General features: G+C 37.1%; 1 protein-coding gene and 1 long non-coding RNA gene across 4 annotated transcripts in view; one reads left to right on the top strand and one right to left on the bottom strand.

Annotated features, from left to right (window-relative positions):
- LOC141381266 (uncharacterized) overlaps nucleotides 1-23,218 on the top strand; it is a 191,580-nt gene that overhangs the window by 103,064 nt on the left and 65,298 nt on the right. The window lies entirely within an intron of this gene.
- galr2b (galanin receptor 2b) lies at nucleotides 5,082-21,343 on the bottom strand. Of its 3 annotated transcripts, NM_001423808.2 has the most exons (4): nucleotides 21,161-21,343; nucleotides 17,736-17,820; nucleotides 14,114-14,511; nucleotides 5,082-7,478 (listed from the first exon to the last, which is right to left on the bottom strand). In NM_001423808.2, exons 3-4 carry the CDS (start codon nucleotides 14,485-14,487, stop codon nucleotides 6,716-6,718), a joined length of 1,137 nt encoding a protein of 378 aa, NP_001410737.1. In that variant the 5' UTR covers nucleotides 14,488-14,511; nucleotides 17,736-17,820; nucleotides 21,161-21,343; the 3' UTR covers nucleotides 5,082-6,715. The 3 variants fall into 3 exon arrangements, with proteins under 3 accessions (NP_001410737.1, XP_087099579.1, XP_087099580.1); XM_087243453.1 differs by lacking the exon at nucleotides 17,736-17,820 and having other exon boundaries at nucleotides 6,553-7,478; nucleotides 21,161-21,272; XM_087243454.1 differs by lacking the exons at nucleotides 14,114-14,511; nucleotides 17,736-17,820; nucleotides 21,161-21,343 and adding an exon at nucleotides 8,793-8,911 and having other exon boundaries at nucleotides 6,553-7,920.

Genomic DNA, 23,218 nt, shown 5'->3' with positions numbered 1-23,218 from the left:
GTCTGGTTAGCTCGTCGTGTACATTGGTGGAGCGGAGACCCAGAGGGGATCCAACCGCGATGACGGCAACAACCGGGTTCGAGTTCGGGGAAGAGCGGTTCCAAAAATCAGGTAAGACAAAAACAGAATCCAAAAAATAAAGCGAACGAGTTCATAACAGGGCGAGAATGTGGTGAAATTAGAAAACGCGGTCAAAATCAGACGAGAGCTTTTCTTTTTTTGGACAGCTTTTGTAAGCAAGCGAGCGGGCGAGCGATTGGGCAGGCAGGCGGGTGGACGGGTCAATCGGTAAAACTGGTTGGGTTTAGGGAAGGAGGAGGGTGGGTTGGCCGATTGGCCGCTCGCCCAGTCAATCATTCAGTCAGTTGGACAGACGGTCGCTCGACAGCAGCCTCTGGCAGCTTTACGTGAAAACATTGCGGGCGCGAACAGTGATTCGCAAAAACAAAAACTGCACAAATATGTACTGTACCTCCCAGAAGATATTTTGTGGTCTCCAGAAACTTCCATGGAGCTACGTTTCCAGAATAAGCCTGGGTTGGATGATGTAGATGTTGGACTGAAGCAGTTGATATTAATTTACATGGAGGAAGGGCAGAGGGTTGCTGAATAACTACTGAGATATCTCAACTGCTGACTGGGGTTTCACTGCTTTTCTACACTTCCCTTTCTTAATGGGTTCAGTGGTTTTTTTCCTGCGTCATTTTATTTTATTACACATAACTTCATTTGGAAACTATTAGATTTGTTTTCTTTTGCATATATGGATTTCTTTGTTACCAATATCTGGGGAAATTTTCAAGTCAACGGCACCTTTAGAAATATCTAAGAAAGATGGTGAGGTGTTCAAAACTTATTTTCCTTGCTGTACCTGCCTTAAATAAATTCAATAGTTATGTATAAAATAAAAAAGAAAAGTAGAACAATTATAGTTTTGATATATTTTACTGAATAATTCTGTTTAAAATAAAGAAGGTTAAATTTGTCAGACACATGATTAAAAACAAATAACTGAGTCAGATATGATTCAGTGACACTAAAGAGTATGTTGAAATATTATGTTTATTTGAAACATTTCATGTTTTAATTTTTTAGGTTTTTCAGAGTATTTCTAGTTGTAATAACTATAAAGAATTTTATTTTTGTTATAAAATGCTCAAGTATTATCATTTTTCACCTATAGCTCATGTCTTTGGACTGTGGGGGAAACTGGAGCACCCAGAGGAAACCCATGCAAACACGGGGAGAACATGCAAACTCCACACAGAAATGCCAACTGATCTAACTGGGGCTCAAACCAGGGACCTTCTTGCTGTGTACTGTCTATTGAGCCCCACCGTGTCACCTGGATTTTAATTAGTGCTGAGTATTATTGAAAAATTAAATTACTTTTTAGTGTTAGTATTTAGAAAAGCAATCTTAATCCAAAGTTAAAGGTGTAATTAGAAATTAATTCTTCTTTTCAAGTACATTGCATGCAAACTTCTAGTGCTGCATGCAAATGAAGCATTATTTCATTACATTATTAACTAACTTGCTTTATACATTTCTTGCAAAAAAAAATAATTATCTCATTTTATTTAGTTTTAACTTTCTTTCATATTAGAGTCAAATGTTTTTACATGGGGCTTTTGAATTCTTTTTTTGCCGTTGCATGAATGAGAATATAATGTGAACAGACAGAAGAAGCCTTTTCATCCATTTTGTTGAATAAAAATGAATTCTTATCTGCTCCATCTGAGGTTCCTCAACCTGTTCAATTTCGAAAGCCTACAGCATAAATCACTGATGTACAAAACATAACTGAATTTCCTCTAGGATTTCCTGTTCATTTGCTGCTAATAAAATGAAAATAAGGGTTATTATGTTTGACGTCACAAAAAAAATAAATAAATGGAGGAAATAACATGCAATGTTATGTAAAAGTCAGGGGAATGGACATTTATAGAAGACATAATGGAGGTTATATTGGCACAATGACGTGAATTTGAAGATAATGTAGAGTACTATTTGAGACTTGTATCTACAGTAGGAAAAAAATATGTAAATCATTGCTTAAGATAATGTTAAAAACTTGTGATTAAAAATATGTTTGGAAACACTTTAGACTCAGGTTTGTCATGATTTACAGTATTAACAAACCATTAACTAACACTACTAGCTTAATAAGTTACTAATTAGCTGTTTCTTAAAATATTTCGTAGGTAGAAATTGGGTTTAGTTTTAGGGTAGGATTAGGGATGCAGAATAAGATCATACTTTATAACCACCCATGAACATTTAACATCTTAATAATAGGCAGGTAATAAGCCAGTAGTTAATAGCATGAATTGTGACCTAAACTAAAGTGCTACCACATATTCTACTAAAACTTAAAAATCATGCCACAAAGTTGACAGCTTTAATATTGATGTGTGGTGAACATAATGAATGATGTTTTTGCTTGCAGTAATGGGCTCTTTGGGACCTTTCTGAGCGGAGATGTTAATATGAGATGATTTTCCGTGTGAAAACATTGACGTTCATATGACCAAATAACTGTTAATGAACTCTAGTGACACTGAGAGCTGTAGTAAATACCCTTGGCTGAACTGACATCTCTGAATGTGTAGAAATGGCAGCGGGTACTTAATTGTGTACGAAAAGCTTTTAGATTCGCCGTCAACAGCTAATGTGCAGAACAAGCCAATTGAAGCTTCATTTTCTTGATGTAGCACTACTGATGAGTGCTTGAAGTAATATTGAAGCTTTTAAAATTTTCATGACTAGTTTGTTCCATATTTATGTGAAAATGTTGGGGTTTTGTTTTTGTAATAAACAGCCTTTGTCCATGATTTATGAACATGAAGTTAGTGCATGCTGTGAAAAAATAGTGCCTTTCTAGGCTCATTTATACTAATTACCAAAGTACTTAGCTCCTGTGACTGATAAAACTGTATGATTTAACAAATTTTAGACAGCGTGCTTTAAACAAAATGAAAGATGTTTTAAAGAAAGCCTCTAAAACTAAAACAAAATGTATTTTTTCTTCATTCACACTGTGTATTAACTTTAGAAGTACATCATAACTGATTGTTTTTATGATGCATGCTTCAGTGCCTTCCTCATTCGTTTGATTTCAAGTTGCTTATTTATTTATTTATTTTTTGCAGTGGAAAACATTAAACTTTAATTCTCAATTAAAGATGCAGCTCTCACATTGATTCTCTGAGGGAATACAGTTTGAACTAGTATAAAACATCCCTTGAGGTGCTGGTTGAAGCTATGCTAATCTGGCTGGGGTCATTTTATCTCCTGATTTATTTGCATGTATTAAAACATTATGCATGTCCGAGAGGAATACCAGAGCACTTTTTTTATTGAAATTCACTGTCAACATCAAATTCGAAATATCCAACATAGCACTTGCTGTGTAGCTACAGTACATTATACATTATGAATGAACTCAAGACAGATAAAGAAACATTCTGTATTCAATACACATAAGCTCAATCAGCAGCCTTTGCGGGTATTGTTTGATTTCTTTTATCCCTTCCAACTTTAACAATTCTGATTGTTCTTGATTGCTGGTTTTAATTCCAAGGTAGTGAAAAAAATAAAAGATTTATATGTTAGGTATATTTATTCTGTACCAGAATATCAGAACTAGGCCATATTAAAAGCAAGGTCTTGTTTGAAAGGATAGTTCTACCAAAAATTGAATTGTTCATACACTGTTTCAATTCACTACAATCTTCTATGTGAAGCTGCTTTGACAACACAATCTCATGGCAATTCGTAACTGTTTGATTTAGTGGCTAATTCATATGAATTTGTAGGATCTAATTCGTACAATGTAGTACGATTTGCTCATCAACCAATGACGGTTAGGTTACAAATTAGCTGCTAAACTGACAGGATATAAAAATCTTACATTTCCTTGTGAGATCAGGCTGGCTTTGACACAATCTACATTGTAAAAGTGCTATGGAAATACAGTTGAATTGAATTGAATACAGTGGTTACAAATCTTTCTGAATTTATATTTATTCTGTTGGAAACAATAAGGTATTTTGAAGAATGTTGGAAACTGGTAGTCATGGGCTACTGGTGTTCTCAATTCTTACAGTTTTGTACAAGTGGAGGGTGAATAAATGGTATCACAATTTACATTTTTTGGCAACAAACAAATATATGAATAAATATTTATATATAAATTAGCAAAAAAAACTAAAATAAATATGCAGAGTGCCGGTGCACATATTTTCTACTACCCAATTCTTAAAAATTGTAAAATAGAACTGAATCTTGATATCAAAGATATCAAGCCAGGGGGCGTTTGGGTTGTTCGGAAGACCCACCCCTCATTGACAAAGGTCCAAAATTTGTCTCATACATGAGCCCATTTGTCCTATTTGCCTTTTATTTTAATTCTTAATCTTGAAAAAAAAAACACATGACCAATAAAAAAGTGTGAAGCTCTAAATTATTATTATTAAAATTAATATTCATTAATTTTCTTTTTGGCTTAGTCCCTTTATTAATTAGGGGTCGCCACAGTGGAATGAACCGCTAACTTATACAGCATATATTTTACGCAGCGGATGCCCTTCCAGCTGCAATCCATCACTGGGAAATTATTATTATTATTATTATTATCATTATTATTATTATTTTTTATTATTATTATCATTATTGTTGTTGTTGTTGTTTCGTTGTTGTTGTTGTTCTTCTTCTTATTATTATTATGTTTTAGTTTTCTATTATTCAAACGGCCAGATTCTGATTGAGGAAAGATGAATGTGCTGGCCAGTTTGTTATTTGCCTAATAAATTACAGTTAGCTACAGTTTTTAATTTAAAAGTTTTTCTAATGATATATGATGTAATAAATTTTAAAAATATATATCTGTCATTTTCTTGATTCTAAATATTTAGGAAAGATTTTTGGTGCATCAAAAAGTGTGGTTATGATGACCACCCGACAAGCTAATCCAGCAAATGTCACCTTAATTCAGTATTTAAATTTTATAAATGAATAGAAAATGAGGTGAATAACTGCAAAAATGAAATTTTTTCAGAAAATTGAACCACCCTTTTTTTCTGGCTACAGGCCTGTTATACTGTATCTGTTTTTACTTTTAAGTGCTGTGGGGATTCAAAGTAATAAATGTGAAGTGTGTAACTTTATTCTTTGTTGTTTTAGATGCAAATTGTAAAACTGACAGTGACTTTACACAGTAAAGATTAGTCAGCATTGTTTTCTGCCCAAAAATCTTAATAAAGGGCTAGACCACACAAAGTTAAAAAGCTGCTGTTAATTTACCCATTTCAGGCAATGTAAGATGTAGATATCATATTTTTTTTTATAAGTAGAACACCAAAGTAGATGGATAAAAAACATATATCCAGTAATCTTTTTTTCATGGGGCTCCAGATGATACAATTTCATTTGAAGCAAAAATGATAACTCTGTTTAGAAAAAATGACCCAAATTACCTTAAATCCACACAGCCACAGCAAATGGTTGTTTGCATTTTCCTCAGAGACTGCAGGACTAGTTTGCTGGATCCAGAATAAGCACATGTACCACTTTGACAAATAATATACCCCACACACATCCCTTCTCTCAGTTTTAAGCAATCAGCATCAATTGCTGGAATTAATTTGAATTTGACTGTATTTTTTTACTTTAGCCAAAGTGTCTCTATCTGTTGAGTTATATATAATGACCACAGTATCAGCTAATAATCTAATTTAATGTTCTTCTGATAAAAAAACAATAAAATAAAATAAGATAAAATAAGACAACAAATAAGGTCAACTTTATCATGCATAACCTGATGCTGAGCACATTTTCGTTTATGGGTGAACTATAAACATGCATATTGTGCTCAGCTGTAAGCTGCTATTGAAATAGTTCACATTGTATGATTTACAAATTGGTTTTAAATTCGAAAAGTTCTATATTATACCCTCAAAGATGTCAACTGAGCTGAAGTGGTAATGAATAAAGAACAGTCCTTTAAGGCAGCACAAGAACCATTCACAGTAAACTGTTGGATTTCTAAGCTTCTCCGATTTTAGGGATGTTGAATTTAATCTATAGTGATTTATATAAAATACAACAATCAAAGAATGTCTAAACATTCAAAACAGCAGAGAATATCCGAGCTATTAAACAGAGGTAAGAGCAAGAACATAGTACTTAACATAAGCATATTTTTTTAAAGAGCTTGTTAAGCGAAGCTGAGAAGCATAATCAAAGAGTCTTCTTCAAAGCTTCACACACAGTAGGAAATCACAGCTTTGCTCACATAAAGACACAGGGCTCTTCAGATATTAAAGTGTTACGCACAATAATTGGTAACAAATTTTCACAGGAGAATAGTCATCACAGCATTAAATTGAAACATGCTTAGAGGGTAATAGGAAACAAACAAACAATGCTGTCGCTGAAATAAATAAAGGCTCATGAAAGAAGACATTATGTTGCACAACAACCCAAATAACCAATCAGAACGCGAGGATGCATCGGTACGAAAAACCCAGTTGAATCTACAACTTCAATTCACGCAGCGATTTGAATGTTAAATAACTACACTCTCCGCTGTGCTCCTTCAGTCAATGCAGAACCATGGTGATGTCGATCAAAGCTGCAGAAATCCTCCGGCTCACTTTGAGTGTTTTCTTTTAATAAGGCTTCTGTAAGGCATCATTAGCCGTGCACTTTATTTTCATGGCTGATTCTGAAATGGCAGCGTTATAGTCATTGTGGTGTCCTGGGGCTGCGCGAGTGGGCGATTGACCATTTCGCTTTCATTCTGTCTGGCGTTCTCTTCGTTCATTTGAGACACTTCAGTGGACCCCGCTTCGAATCCGGGAACGGTGTTGGCCACATTGACCACATGCACCTTATTCCGTCCCTTCTTGCTGAGGATGCAGCTGAAAACCTTCTTGAAGCCTTTGCGAAAGTGTTTGGACACCAGGGCGTAAACGATGGGGTTGAGGCAGGAGTTGGCGTAGGCCATGCAGTGGGACAGCAGCCTGAAGGCATAGGTGGTCTGATTGAAGGGAAAGTCTCCATAGAGGTAGCACAAAATCACTACATGGTACGGCAGCCAGCAGATGCAAAAGAGCACCGTGACTATAATGATCATCTTGGTGACCTTGCGCTTTGCTCGTTTCGACTCCGACATCCCATCAAGCGGGTCGACTGCTGTCCAGAGGTACTTGATGGTGCGGGTGTAGGACAGGCTCACGATCAGCACAGGAATAACGTAGCCAAAAACAAAGGTGCATGTGTCCAGAACCTTACGGTTATGCTCTTCCCATCCAGGCACGCACACATTGCTGTTCTCGAAATCGATGAGGTCGTAGTAACTCAGGTAAGGCCCAGCGAAAACCAGCGACAGGCCCCAGATGACCACCATTGCTACAACAGCATTACACGGCGTTCTCAATTCTCTGGAGCGCAACGGGTAACGAATGGCCAGATACCTGCAACAGAAGAAATGCACCATCAGTTGAGATTTCCATTGCTTTTTAACACTGTAAAGGGCCCATCACACAGAGAGCGAACTACCCCTTCTGCTTCCCCTTAGCCCTTGAAAAAGAGATTGTATAGAGGAAGGCCTTTATCCCTTAGAAATGGGACAGCACTACAACACTTGTACACATCATCATATGTCATCGTGATCTCTTACCACATATAAGATTGACAATGGCAACTTCTGTAGTTTTTCCAGTTGCCAGTTTTTTTATTTTTATTTATCTTAAGGAAATCACAGAAGGCATCAACTCAATGTATCATCATGAGCCATGGATTTTATTCCGAAGAAAAGACGTAATGTAATATGTATTTATGTAGTGCATTTATTGTGTATGGGAACTCGCATCACAGTCATGAGTAGGGAGGGGGGTCTCGCCACACCACCACCACCTGTCAGGGTTGGTGATGGGAAATGGGGAAAAAGGAGCGAGGACTCAAGTGCAGGAATAATGGGAATTTATTAAATAATAAAAATAAAATAAAATGCAAAATAAACTACCCCGTGGGGGAAAACATTAACAAAACAAATACATACACAAACAAACTTCACTGGGCTGGCTGGTAAGGAACAGGACTGGAAACATGACAAGACAAGGGTTCAAACAACAACATGTGATGACGAACTCGCACAGGACAGCAGATATAAGGGGTTTATAAACTATAGGAAATTAACACAAAAACAGATGAACATAGTTAACTAATAATGGGTTAACAAGGAGGGTGGGACTAGACAATAGACGGGAGAGCGCATGACACAGAGAGACAACACAAGCCATGCGCTCACATGACAAGAACATGCGGCCAATGAGAGAACTCATCAACCGCATGTTCATGACAAGACGAGCACAACACTGAAGCACATGACAAAAAGCACGTGACCACAATGTAAACATCGGGCCACGTGCTTTGACAAAAGACGCAAGACACGAGCACACGATAGATGAACACCTTACTGTGCGCTCACACATAAGCAATGCGCATGCTTCATCTCAGCGCCAACCAAAACTGAAACCAACTAGACGGAGGCGCCGAGAATAAAGCAGCGCGCTGCTGACAGAACAAACACAAACACTAGTACAAGAGCGCGCGCGTCTGACGGACGCAGTGCGTGCGCGGCCACATCAAGCGGCATCACGCACACTCTGCGTACACCCTTGATGGCGCGCGCGCACACAGAGACAGAAACAGGACTGGGTAGTGTCAGAGCTCTGCTTACAAAACAAGAATTTACAAAGACCAGAGTGGCAGAACCCTGACACCACCACTGTGAAGCATCCATTTGGATGATGTGATGGTACAGTAGTCACAGGACAACGGTGCCAGTGCACTTACCACATACCAGCTATAGGTGGGGTGGAGAGACAGTAAAAAAGCCAATTCGGTGGAAGAGGATGATTGGGGGGCCATGATCGATAAGGGCCGATGGAGGGAATTTGGCCAGGACACCAGGGTTACACCCCTACTCTTTACGAGAAGTGCCATTCTATTTATAATGACCACAGAGAGTCAGGACCTTGGTTTAATGTCTCATCCGAAGATGACAAAAAATCTTTGATGGCTTGATAATTTTTGGGCAAAACATTCCCTTATGTGAATATTGTTTTTGTCTGCACTACTAAAACTAAGAGTATTGTAACATTTACAAAGTGCTTCCGTGCAAACCATGGGTTTTGTATTTTCATATTATATATATATATATATATATATATATATATATATATATATATATATATATATATATATATATATATATATATATATATATATAAAATAGTCAACATCATCTCTACTAGATGGCGAGGCAGAGCCGCAGTAGGCCTTACAGCAAGAAGGTCGCTGGGTCGCTTGTTCGAACCTCGGCTCAGTTGGCGTTTCTGTGTGGAGTTTGCATGTTCTCCCTGCCTTTGCGTGGGTTTCCTCCGGGTGCTCCGGTTTCCCCCACAGTCCAAAGACATGCGGTACAGGTGAATTGGGTAGGCTAAATTGTCCGTAGTGTGTGAATGTGTGTGTGGATGCTTCCCAGGGATGTCTTGTGGGTGGGAAACTAGAGCATCCAGAGGAAACTCGCATGAACACGGGGAGAACATGCAAAGAACATGCCGAGGCTCGAACCAGTTACCTTCTTGCTGTGAGGCAGTTGTTCTACCCACTGCGCCACCGTGACACCCTGTTGCTTGACTAATATTATAAAAATTAAAACAACAAATGTTAACTTTCCATAGCCGTCACACATTTGTGAGCTTACAGGCTTCCACCCAAAGTGTCTTCTGGGTTTAATTCTCCCTGCAATCAATGCATGCTTAATGTCATCAGCGTGTAGTTCTATCAACACAGAATGCACTTTTCAGTTTAGAAAATGTGAGATATAACGCCCTTTTAGTTGAATTTAGAAAAGAGCAGTGCACTGTGCTTTTTATGTTGCTAGGCAACCACGGATTCAGCTGTCTTGGTACTTGATCAGTCAATGCGAGTAAGGAGTTTTTTCAACCGCAGAAATTCGCGACAAAGTAAGCCATAGCAGGCGACAAAAACGCAAAACGTTCACTGCCAATAGCAAACAATTTTAAAAAGATGCCTCTCACTTAAAAAAAAAAATTAAATAAAGTGTTCTGATTTCTAGCAAAATATAGCAGAAACATATCTGAAACCCAATAAATGAAAGGGGTCGTGTACTGCCTTTTTTTTTATTTTGTACTCTTCTCTGAAATCGACTTATTATTTTCTATCTTCTTTTGTGCCCTAATCAGAACACACTCTTTTAAAACTTGTGGCAGACTGAAAGAAGTAAACCACTGGTATGATTGGTATGGTTTGGCATACTGCTGCAAATTCTTACTGATGTCAACACAGACATAAACACTGCATTTATTTTTGTTATCTGATGTAAAGCACGCTGGAAACTACAAATCTTTTGCAGATAAGTTTAACTTAATCATTTATTGAGCTCACGCTGTTATGTGACTGTTGAGTACATTTAACGTATCTGTGTAAAATTTAATTAAAGCAGCTTTGATTTTTGTTTTTTTCTGATGTAGTCATGTATAAAGTGGATTTTTTATATATTCATGCATAAATAAAGCACAGAAAATGTTTATCAGAAGCTGTGTATGGCTTCCAGAAATTGAGTTTGACCCAAAACACAATATAATCAATATAGCCAGTGTGTTTCTGTGCACAAGATGAATGTCGTCTTGCTGTTTTCTACCCAGAGGTGAGGTAATTGCCAGTGGGGATTCTCAGTCTCTGCTGGGCCCTGACCATTTTTCACAGAGCAGATTAACATGTTTTTTTTTTCCACAGGTAAACACTTTCAGGGTGGATGGAGGGCAGTAGGTCTGTTGTTCAGCTGAGAGTAGCATTACACCGGGTCATACAGGTGGCCTTGCTACATTTTCATCATTATTTCGGCAAAAATGGCTGGCTGGTTCACCCATTCAGAAGTCTCTAGGTCAGCTCACTGAGTCCCACTCATTGTTGGCACTTTAAATTGACCTTAATGTTAAAATGGACCTAACATAGTTTTAGCTAACACACTAGTAGGTGAGTGGGTGCTACTAAAGCTTCATTTTTCACTTGTTTTATTGTAAAGGCTTGTATAACGTGTTGCTGGTTTTTGGAGTTGTTTTATTAATGAAGTGGGTGGTTGGCGATAACTCCACTGACATTTATCTAGTTAAACTTCAACCTTTGCTGATGCAATTTGCGAGACTTCCTTCTGTTCAGACGATCCATTTATTTAAATAACAACCCTGGTCTCACCAATTACAATAATGTTGAATTCTTCTTGCTGTCATATCTTGAACCCTATGGGGGAACATTGAAAATGTTGCATCAAGGAAAGCCATGAGGCTATTATATCTAGAGTGAACTTTACTTGACAGGATTAATATAATGTAAAATCAACATTCCAGAGTTCTCCATAAAGGTCTTTTGCTTTCATGCCGAGGAGTTTATGATGGTCATTAAAACTAATTCATATCATTCAATCATATTTCTTTGGCTTAGTAACTGTTTTATCATGGGTGCCACAGCGGAATGAACCGCCAACTTTTCCGGCATGTTTATTTATTTTTTTATTTAGCAGAAGCAAACTAAATTTGTAAAAAAGTGTCCATTTTTCTTTTCTATCAAAAATCTTATGAGATATATAAAGATATTAAAATATTAGGATATTTTGTAAATGTATTAATGCAAATATATATAAATATATAAAACTCAGATTTTCTAATAGTGTTTAAATCTTGACCTTGAGATAATTTACTCTTATGACTTGTTTTGTGGTCCTGGGACATATATGAATAATCATTTTCAAATGATATTTAATGTGAAAATAATGTTTATACACCCCCTCAAACAAACAAACAAATAAATAAATAAATAAACAAACTAATAAATAATAAATAAAATAATACATTTAATATAAAATTAGTCTTTACAAATCGAAAAACTTGCCATTTTATTCCAAAAATAGTATAACTAAAAGAAAAAGTCATTTCTAGCTCAGTAATCATAAAAACGCCTTTCTACTGCTAACGACAAGTGACAGACCGGAAGTCATTCAGTAGTCCGGAAGCTCGTATGCAGAAAATTCAGATCCGATTTGAGCTGCGGAAATATTTGTAAAATATTTGAACTCCTGCGACTAGACTGTAGCTACCGGCTGACCGGATGTGATGTATTCCAGTGTTGTCCAAGCGCGTGATGAGCAATACTAGTTTTTTGTTATTTTTTGAATCAGAAAAATGTCTATACTAAAAAGCATAATAAAAAACGTAAACGAGTAATAAAAAATATTATATTTTTATGTTTTCTCCAGGGTGACGCAGTGGCGCAGTAGTTGGTGCTGTCGCCTCACACTAAGAAGGTCGCTGGTTCGAGCCTCGGCTCAGTTGGCGTTTCTGTGTGGAGTTTGCATGTTCTTCCTGCGTTCGTGTGGATTTCCTCCGAGTGCTCCGGTTTCCCCCACAGTCCAAAGACATGCGGTACAGTTGAATTGGGAAGGCTAAATTGTACATAGTGTATGAGTGTGTGTGTGAATGAGTGTGTGTGGATGTTTCCCAGAGATGGGTTGCGGCTGAAAGGGCATATGCTGCATAAAAACATGCTCTATAAGTTGGTGGTTCATTCCGCTGTGGTGACCCCGGATTAATAAAGGGACTAAGCTGACAAGAAAATTAATGAATGAATAAATGTTTTCTCCACATTCCTTCCAAATTTTTAGAGTTTCTAGTATTGCATTCATTCAAGCATGGTAAACACATGCAGAATCATGGCTCTTGCTTTTGCACTCCTTTATTTTGAACCGCGAGAATCAGCTTCTCTTCCATGGTGGACGACAAAATTGAACATTTTAGGCAACTGCCACAAGGGGGCGTATTCCGACAGTCGTGTCCAAATGTCAAATGCAATGGAAAGGCGGCTTAACAGAATGTGATGTGAGATGTGGTGGAGGTGTCATTGTGATGGAAAGATGATACATAAAATGGTGAACTATTGAATTGCGACAGAAATTTTCTTCCATGAATGTTTAAAAATTCCATATTTCCATGATCATTTCTAGAATATGAGATTCATTTGTTTTCCTTCACTTTCGTCAATCTGTGAAGTTTTGTTCCTCTCAACTGTTACCACTGGCTTACTTGGTTTGGGACTTATGTAGCAGCGAATCGTTTCAAGAGTTCACACTTAGCTGATGATTTATAAAAGCTTGTTTGGCATGCTGTCCGAGGAGAGAGCCCCACGCTCAAGGGATCCTCGAGCCCGGGGCTTCCTCCCATTGGCAGAGCGAGAGGGGAGCCTGAGCTCGGTGGATCTCAGAACTCACCGACTGCGGTAGCTAAGGGAACAGAGGGGTTAGACAAATGCTTAATTGTTATGCATGTTGAACTTTGGATGGTGGGAGGAAACCGGAGAACCCGGGGAAAACCCACACGGACACGGGGAGAACATACAAACTCCTCACAGAAACACCCACCGGTCCTAAGGGACCAGGGCCGGCAGTGTTCTTGCTGTGTGGCTCACAGTGCTAACCACTGGGCCGCCGTGCCGCCCAATCACAGGTAAAGGAGGAGAATAGAGGAGGAGGGGGGTTTCTTCCAAACGAAGATAAAATGAGCTGGAAACTGGTTATTTATAGTAGCTTAGGGCTCATATGATTGGAAGATAGCGATTAGCAAAATACGGGACCGGCCGTGATAAGCACGTGATACTCTCGAAATTAGTTTATGAATAAACCTCACTTGATTTGCTCTTCAGTGTTTAGACTTTCAGCAGTGAAAATTAAACCGCACTGAACTGAACTAAACTGAACTGGACTGACACAGTTTCAATTTACTAGAACTTCTATGTTAATCTGCTTTGACACAATCTACATTGTAAAAGCGCTAAAGAAAAAAAGATGAATTTAATTGAAATGAAATTTAGGGTCAAGGGGGGAGGATCTGATTGAAACAATGAGGATGTTTAATCTGATGTATTATATGCATTTACTGTTGTACATGTTATTAGGTAAAAGTAAATGAACCGCTAAGAGTATGAAAGAAATAAGAGTATGTTAATAAACATGGCTATAGCAAACACCCACCTGTCCACCGACACCGCTGCCAGTGTGAAACTGCTAGCATACATGGTGAGGTTGATGAAGAAGTGAACCACCTTGCACATGAAGGACCCGAAAACCCAACCCTCCAGGGAGTAGATGGTTGCTTGGAAAGGCACGCAGAAGATGATGAAGAAGAAATCGGCTACGCTGAGGTTGAGGATGAACAGATTGGTGGTGTTGTACCCAACCTGCCCACTTCTAAGGAGCACAGCCAGCACCAGACTGTTCCCGATGGTCCCCAAGAGGAAGATGAGCGAGAAGACCACTGACACGATGACACTGGCTGGGTTGAGCTGGTAGCTCTCTGAGGCATTCCAGTGTCCCATGGCTTTATTCAGGTCCTCGTGATCAGACATTTTAAGATATGAAGTTCCACAGCCCTATATATAAAAATAAAAAAGAAATAAATCAGGGATTTGCTCTTTTGAAAAAAAAAAACGTGAGGATTTGATGTAAAAGTCTATGATAGCAAATCTGCCCCATCTTTCCGGAATCTGAACAGCAGCATGATGAGATTTAAAAGCTCTTATGAAAGCTAGGCCCGTGCTGAGAGTAAATATCAGGAGGATCAGACTCGAGAAGCCATTTTGATGAACATGGAAAAAAAAACATTGTGATTATGAAAGATCAGGAAAGCTGGTAAAGTACAAAGAGGATCGAGAAATGAGTCAAGTCTAAGATCAATTCCAGAAAGCTATCGTAACATCTCTAAAGGCAACGAACCTGTGTCATCAAGATAAACTGAAACAAATTATCAAACCATCCAAAAACAACTTTGCACTGATATCTGTTGACTACAAACTGAATTGATCAATTTTCATCTTGATATAAGCTCTCAACCAGGGGTGCGTTTCCCAAACAACGACATAACTCATGGCTGAACTATCATAGTACGATGCATCGTTTGAGAAAAGAATAATGTAGTGACGAGTTGTTCCCAAAACTGTAGTTCCTCTGTCGCAGATTCGTCATTAGTTATAACGTAAAACGTCTGTAATGACGCTCTAAACGGGGTGGCAACAACTCCTTTAATGAAAAACACCATAATTTTTTTTGTGCAAATGATATTGTTTTACACACACACGCATTTAAAAAAAAATCCAATATTATTTTTTTTAAAAACACGCACTCGTTTTCCATATTAATTGAAATATATGTAAGCAGCACATATAGGGCCTATGTTACTTTTACAAATATTATAATATGTCTTATTCTATTATTAAACATAAAACCACTTAGCTAATGTGTATTTTAATCTCATATAAATCATTTAAACCGTTAAGGGTTGTAATTTACAGTAAGCTATTTATTAAAAAAGAAAACAAATCCTACTGTACATAATAATAATTTTATAGTTTTATTTTTATTATTATTAAGTAAGATAGGGACCCTTTTCACAAACCTGTTATGATGCGTTTAATGGCCATCAGCATCTGAAATCCTTTTTTAAATCCTATTTAAATCCTTAAATAGTTTATTTATTTAAGAATAAACAATTATATGTATGTATTATATCACCTTTGCTTCAAATTACAAAAAATTTAATTACCGCTTATGCGGGGTGTTTCTAATGCAGCGCCAATGGAATAGAACAGTAAATTTGACATATTCTCTCTTCTGGCTGCCGTCATCATTCTCACACAATTTTTTCCCTTTTTCTGAACGTTTTTCTGAACATCATAGTGAAGTTTTTATTTTATTATTTGAGCAAATGATGTTGTAAAAAAGTATTTGTTGTATTCTTCCATTCACTGCGCTTTAAGTTTTCCCAGCTATGATGACTTCGGCTACTGAGAAAGCCGGAAATGTGAAAAGGGTCTATTGTTTATTTATGTTTTTAAGTCTACTTTTACAATTCGACACATTCGAACCTCTGCAGAAATGTTCTAACCAATCATGTCAGATACAGTACATATACATTTCTTAATAATATTGCTTAAAAACCTACTATAAATTTAAAACTGTTAACGTATGGTATATATTTTTGTTTTCACCAGCTTTGGAATTAAATATTATGTCAGCTATAGCTTTCGTCATAAGATTAAGACTCCTGGCATAAGAATCATGAGACTCATGGCATAAATATTTTCAAAGTGCACTATGAAGGGAAAAACTGAAGTGTAAAAATACTTTGAAAGCAAATTACACCTAAGAGAGATGACTTCAATGTTTTTATTATTTTTTTATTTTTGTCAATCCAAGTTTCAAGAGTTCACACTTAGATATTGGTTGACTTGTTAGTAGGTTTGGCATGCTGTCCCGGGAGAGAATCCTGAGCTCGAAAATAGTTGAGCCCAGTCCTCCTTCCTGGTCAATAGAGCATGTAAGGGAAGTACGAGATCAGGTGGATCTCGAGAGCTCCATGAAAGGAGGAGAAGGTGTGGATGGGGGGTTTCTTTGGAAAACGCAGGTAAGGGAGTAGTTCTAGCCTGGCTACTTATAGTGAGTTTGGACTAATCTGATTGGCTAACTAATGATTGCAGATGGGTGACCAGCTCCAGTCAATCATATCACATGCCCCTCTCAAAATTAGTTTGTAAAACTTCACTTAAATGCTTCTAACTACAGCTCTAGAGGTGTAGTTGAAAGCGTACAAGTTTGCAACGTAGTTTGCAAATGTTCATTGGAACGATGGATTTGGAAAGCGTCAAATCAGCAAACTATGTTTGTAATGACGGAACTTGCGATCTAAAGTCGCCGTTCTACAGCACATGACATTCAGACATGACTATCAGAATAGGCCCCCTTGTGGCAGTCGGACAGAATTTCCAGTTGTGTCGAGCACTATGGGAGAGAACCTGGATACTCCTGGTGTCCGAAATAAAGGAGTGCAAATGTAAGAGCCATTATTCTTTGTTCATTTATCATGGTTAAATGAATGGATGAATAAATACTGGAAACTCATGCACAGATAAAAATTTTGCAGAGAATGCTGAGACAACCTTAAAAAATGTATTACTCATTTTTTACATCATATTTTTTATGATTCCAAAATAAATAAATAAATAAATAAAAACTAGTATTTCTCATCTCGCACGCATGGATCTGCTTGGACAACACTGGAATACATCACATCCAGTCGACCGGTCGCATATATAAGGTCTAGTCACAGGAATATTTGAACAGATCCACAGTTCAAATCAGATCTGAATTGTCCGTATAAGGAAATGTCTCGTGCAGTGGAATGGCGACTTTAGATGGCTAACGATGGTTTTCGGAAATGCACCCCTGATGCTCTTCATACACTGAAGAAAATTATTCATTGGATTTACAATTTTTTTAAGGTTGCAAACAATTTATATGTGCTGAATTTAAACAAATTAAATTGAAATGTTCTGATGTTCAACTTTATTTGCTTAAATTTAGCTCATATAAATTGTTTGTAACCCCTAAAATATTTTAAGTAAATCCAATGAATCATTTTCTTCAGTGACTGAAGAACATCTGCTTGTCAAGATAAAAATAGATCAATTCAAATTGTAATCATCAGATATCAGTGCAAATTTGTTTGTGGATGGTTTAATATTATATACTCTCAATAGAGGGTCATGTTAATAATTTGTTGATGGTCAAAGCTGCAGTGAAAAGGAACATAATTGCCTACCAGCGGTTAATCCCACAGTATGTCCCGAAAGGTTGTTGCTCAGAAAGAGTCAGCATCGATTTCTCCACTTCAGATATTGATCAGGCTATGGGAACAGGGGAAAGAAACGATATAACTCATATATAGCCCATATATGTGGCTATCTGGGGAATGGAAACATCTTCACTGTAAAAATAATGCTTTATCGTATTGCAAAATGCTTTTGATTGACTGATTTGAGAGATTTTATTCATTATTTTCTTCATTAGTCATTACTGTTGTTATTATTATTATTATTATTATTATTATTATTATTTCCTTGTTATTATTGTTGCTGTTGCTATTATTATTATTAATTATTATTATTGCTATTTGGATGCCCATTTACGTCATTTGCTTGCAGTCCTTAGCAGAGAAAGAAGTTTGTGTGTGGGTGTGTGTGTTTGTTAGCATTTGTCTATGTAGGGCCTAACCTTAACCCTAACTCTGGCTGATCGACTGACCAACCGACTGATCTCTCCACCCTCCCCCTTCCCTAAACCATAGTGTTTTTAAAAGCACTGATTGACCAGCGTCCACCCACTTCCCTAAACCCAACCTACAGTGTTTTCAAAAGCAATGCAAAAAAAGATAAGCCCCATGCCTATTTTTTATGCCATTTTACCATATCCTCACCCTGTTATTTACTTGCTGTTTTATTTTTTGGCCGTTGTCACAGTCAACTCCACTCTGGGTCTCAAATCCTCAGACGTATAGCAGAAAAGCTACACGGAGGTAAGAGGTCAGCTAGTAAGCATGAAATGGAACGACGTCATACCACCCCTAAGCACTCGTTTTAAGATGACATGCAGCCATATATACTTCTGGCTACATAATTTGCGATTTCCAGAAATGTATATAGGGCTACGTTTTCAGAATGAGCCCATGTTGGAATTTTTCAAGCCCCTCTCCTTTCCCCAGCACCTCCTGTTTATTTAATATAGTTATTTTACATACTGGCGAAAATGTGGCTAATCCATATAAATTAATATGATTTTATTCATATAAAAAGCATACCATTTTTTAAATGAAAGTATTCTCCCACAACCTCACCTGTAAACCCAACCATCATTAGGGAATGATCAATTTGAACTAAAAGGTACAAATATCATTGTTCAAATTCCTAAGATTTAGCCATTGAATCAAAATTTTTGAATTGCCATTGCTTGTTTGTTTGTTTGTTCTGCCTTAAGCTGAATTTTAAGCAGTAGCAATGTTTCAGTCAGCCCTCATTCATGCGGCAGCAGCATTAGAAATCCCCCAAGAGTCCCCCAAGAGAAAGAATACATACATTTTATTTTTTATCAATGAAGGCTGTTTAAATTGTTTTTGAGAGCCTGAACCTGAAATAGCTAAGAGCAGTTGTTAAGTGAGGACAAGGAGCTTTCAGGCAATAGGACTAGAGAAGGTAGAGCCGTGGCTGACAAAGTGCATTCTAAAAGTGCGACATAACCAGCTGACAATAAAAAAACGAAACGTTCAGAATATATGTGACTAATCCACCCCATGCAGAAATGTGGAAACTGTCCTATTATGCCGTAATTGGTTGTCAGACATTCATCATGCTGTAATTAAAACGCGCATCTTCAGTCCCTCTTCAAAAGCAGTTTCATTACATCTGCTGATTGTTTTGTTTGTGTAAGCTGTAAGATCAGATGATATTGCGTGATATTCTGTCTTTAGCAGGAGCAGAGCGTGACTCATTATTTAGCAAGACCTTTATGGTTGTAAATTTGGGTAAATGAACAGGAAGCCATTCATGCTGAGAGGTATAAAGCTCTCCTGGACACATTTGCCATAGTTATTTCTCGCTTCTCCACTGCCTTTATAGATAACTGACATTAAAGAGGAAGTCAGAATGAGGAGGAGAGGAGGAAAAGGGAAACAAAGTCAGGGAAAGAGAGAGAGACGGTTAAAAAAAAACAAATTTAAAAACTATAAGTGCTGTCAAATGCATTTTGTGTGTCTAAACGATAGCTTCTCTATGGAATCTGACTAATCATCAAGAAAATAGTTAGAACATTCAATTTGTAGTCATCAGAGATCTTAGCAGAGAAATTTAGAGATTAAAAAATCCCTATAAAAATACAGTTAAAGTCAGAATTATTAGCCCGCCTTTGAATTTCTTTCTCTTTTTAAAATATTTCCCAAATGATGTTTAACAGAGCAAGGAAATTTTCACAGTATGTCTGATAATATTTTTTTCTTCTGGAGAAAGACTTATTTGCTTTATTTTGGCAAGAATAAAATAAGTTTTTATTTAAAAAAAAAAAAACATTTTAAGGTCAAAATTATTAGTCCCTTTGAGCTTATTTGTTTCGATAGTCTACTGAACAAACCATCGTTATACAATAACTTGCCTAATTACCCTAACCTGCCTAGTTAACCTAAGTAACCTAGTAAAGCCTTTAGATGTCACTTTAAGCTGTATATGTATGTGAACGTATCAGTATGTCATGAAATTGTGAATTTGATAGATTCCTTGAAAATAAAATGTTGCTTTGTGTATTGATTCAAGGTGAAGTGATCTCGAAAGCTTCAAGAGCCTCTCTGTTTTTCTCATGATGTTGAAGTGTTTTCAGAAATTACTTGAAAATTGCCAGCGCATTTAAAAAAATGTCTTTTATCTAAAGAGGAAGCCTTCACCTGGGAATTATTCTTTAGCCTTATTGATCCCAAACTGCTGACTCTAGTTGAAATAATTCCACAGATTAGTTTACTTATAGATTCATACCACAGCAAGTGTGTTGTTTCGCTTTTGGCATCTCTGCTAGAACAATCCCCTTTGTCAACACACCTGACTGTCTTTCATGAGAAGCCAGCTGACTAGCTGCCAGTGAATGTAAAATGAAGTGTCCTTCTAGAAGGGCTGTCAAACTGATCCCTTTGGTTACAGTCACGGAGTGCATCCGTTTGTCACTTGTTAAATGGCGCACCAAACCGCCTCAACATGTGCCTTTAACCAACCTTTCAAACTCATTTGCCATTTAAAATTAATTGAGTCGAACTTTCATGAACTCACGAGCCAAATCTCAGTACGTGAACTGCATGCCTGTGGGGTAAGATTTTGAAGTAGACCCGTTTTAACAAAGAAGACGACGTTTTTTAATGTTGTAAATGAAGCATGGCTTATGTAGGATGTGAAATAGACCAAATACAGCACATAGATGCATTGAAGAAACAATCTAGCCCACATACATTTAAATCCTATGCGTCCTGCAGTGCCAAGATTCATTTAGGTGTATCACATCAAAACAAAACCCACGTCATTCAAGGTTATTACAGAGATAATACATATATTAAACAACAGTTGTCTTGAGAAATGTCACTGTGTACTAACTATTTATACCTCAAAACATCTGAATGTGTGATGAGAATGAGAATTTCAGTCGGATGCTTTTACTTACTGGCTCATGAGATGATCCATGACTGTATTATAGTCATTATAAGATCAAGGAGCTTCTGGTCTCCAGAAAAGCTGGAACGGAACAGCACCTGAACAGCCTTCATCTCATCTGTTTCGGCTTCTCCGTTTCCCTTGCATTCCTCCCTCACTCCCCCTCACATATGGAGGCTCCTCCTCCACATCGTGGTAAAAGCTCACAGTTCACTGCAAGAGAGTGAGAGTGAGAGAGAGAGAGAGAGAGAGTATGCAGTGTTTCTCTGTCTCACAAAGATCTTTTCATCTGTGTTACTTGTGCTGTTGCATCAATGCATGCACACACACACATACACACACACACACACACACACACACACACACATACACACACACACACACACACAAATCTAGATTATGAATCTGGTGAATTATTCAAAACAAGGCCTTGTGGTATTTACTTCTTGCATCACTTTTTGCGCAGGGTCATTTTTTCTCAGTCACATAATTTAGAAATCCATTAGAATATATTTCCCAAGAGATGGGAATTTAAATGCAATCCATTTGCAGTATTATTCAGTTGGATGCACACTTTGACCAAATCAATAACATCCTTTCATGTTATCATTGCTCATGCTAATATAACTCAAGCATGGCGTAAAATTCTCAACATGTTTATGGTGCTTGCGCACTTTTGTTTTGTTTTCGTAAAAATACCATCTGGTGCATTTTACACTTAAAAAATATTCCTCGGTTCTAAAAAAAAAAAAAAAAGGCATTTAGAAGGTATTTTATTTGATTTAAAGTGACAACAATTGTCAAAAAGAAAGGATTAGGTGAAGTGTTTTAGGAAAAGATATGTTTTAAGCTGATTTTAAAATATGATAATGGCTTCATCATTTTCTGTGTGGGTATAAAGCTTAGGTAACGTTTACACTAATATGTGTTAGTTTTAAAATGCATACGTTTTATTACGCCTTCTGTCCACATTACCCCAGAGATGTCGAGCCCTGAAAACAAACATTTTGAAAATGCTGAAAAGGCTGTTTTCATTTTAAAACACCAGACATCAGAAAATGATCTAATTGGAGCTTTTTCCTCAATATTAAATGCACAAATTTCAGTCTTGCATCCTTTCCTTAAGTTCAGACTTCACAAGTTTCATATGGAAAACAAACTCCAGAGGACACGTCGGGTACGCATCACCCTGGCTACGATGTTTCACTATCTTAGCAATAAAATGAAAACATGATATAAGGAACTGCCTATTTTCATTTTGATATTAACAACTTAACAGACACCAAAAATGTTGAGGCGTCATGTAGTTACATATTTATATGACCATCATCTTCACTTTATACATATTTATGACAAAACAGAGTTTATAACCGCCTCATTTCATTTTCTTCAAAAAATATGAAACACCCTGTTTCTTTTACTGAATATCAGTTTTAATAATCAATAAGGGCCATTTTAATGGACATTTCTAAACAACAGTTTTAATAACTCATCTCTAATAACTGATTTATTTTATCTTTGTCATGATGACAGTAAATAATATTTTACTATATATTTTTCAAGACACTTCTATACAGCTTAAAGCAGGGGCTTTCAAAGTGTGAGGCGCGCCTCCCCTGGGGGGCGCCAGAGCATGTCAGGGGAGGCGCGGGAAAAAATATAATATCATAAAAATATAATTGTTAAGTTTAATTATATGTATTTTTTTATTATATTTAAACGTTTTAATTAAACAAAGCAAAAAAAAATAATACGTCAAATATAAGAAAACCTTTTTTACCCAGAAGGCCATAGCTGTGAATTCGCTTCTGTTTGGCAAGCCCGCCAATACAGGTATGCCTGCTAATACAATGGGTCGGTTTCTGAGACCTCCCGATTAAAAGCTGTAATGAAGTTCACGGCCCTTTGGTCGCCGGGAAGAAGGAGGCGGAGAACCGACGCAGTTCTAAAATGATTTATTAATAACAGTGACGGCTGCTCCTCATGGAGGCTGCCGTCTAAACCAAAACAAACGGACGGCAGCTCCTCACGGAGACTGCCGTCAAACTGAAAGCAAAAGTAAAATATG

This window comes from Danio rerio, chromosome 3, assembly GCF_052040795.2.
Source record: "Danio rerio strain M-AB ecotype USA chromosome 3, GRCz13ab, whole genome shotgun sequence".
In the NCBI taxonomy this organism is placed as follows: Eukaryota; Metazoa; Chordata; class Actinopteri; order Cypriniformes; family Danionidae; genus Danio; species Danio rerio.
This window is presented reverse-complemented; position numbering and strand designations above follow the sequence as displayed.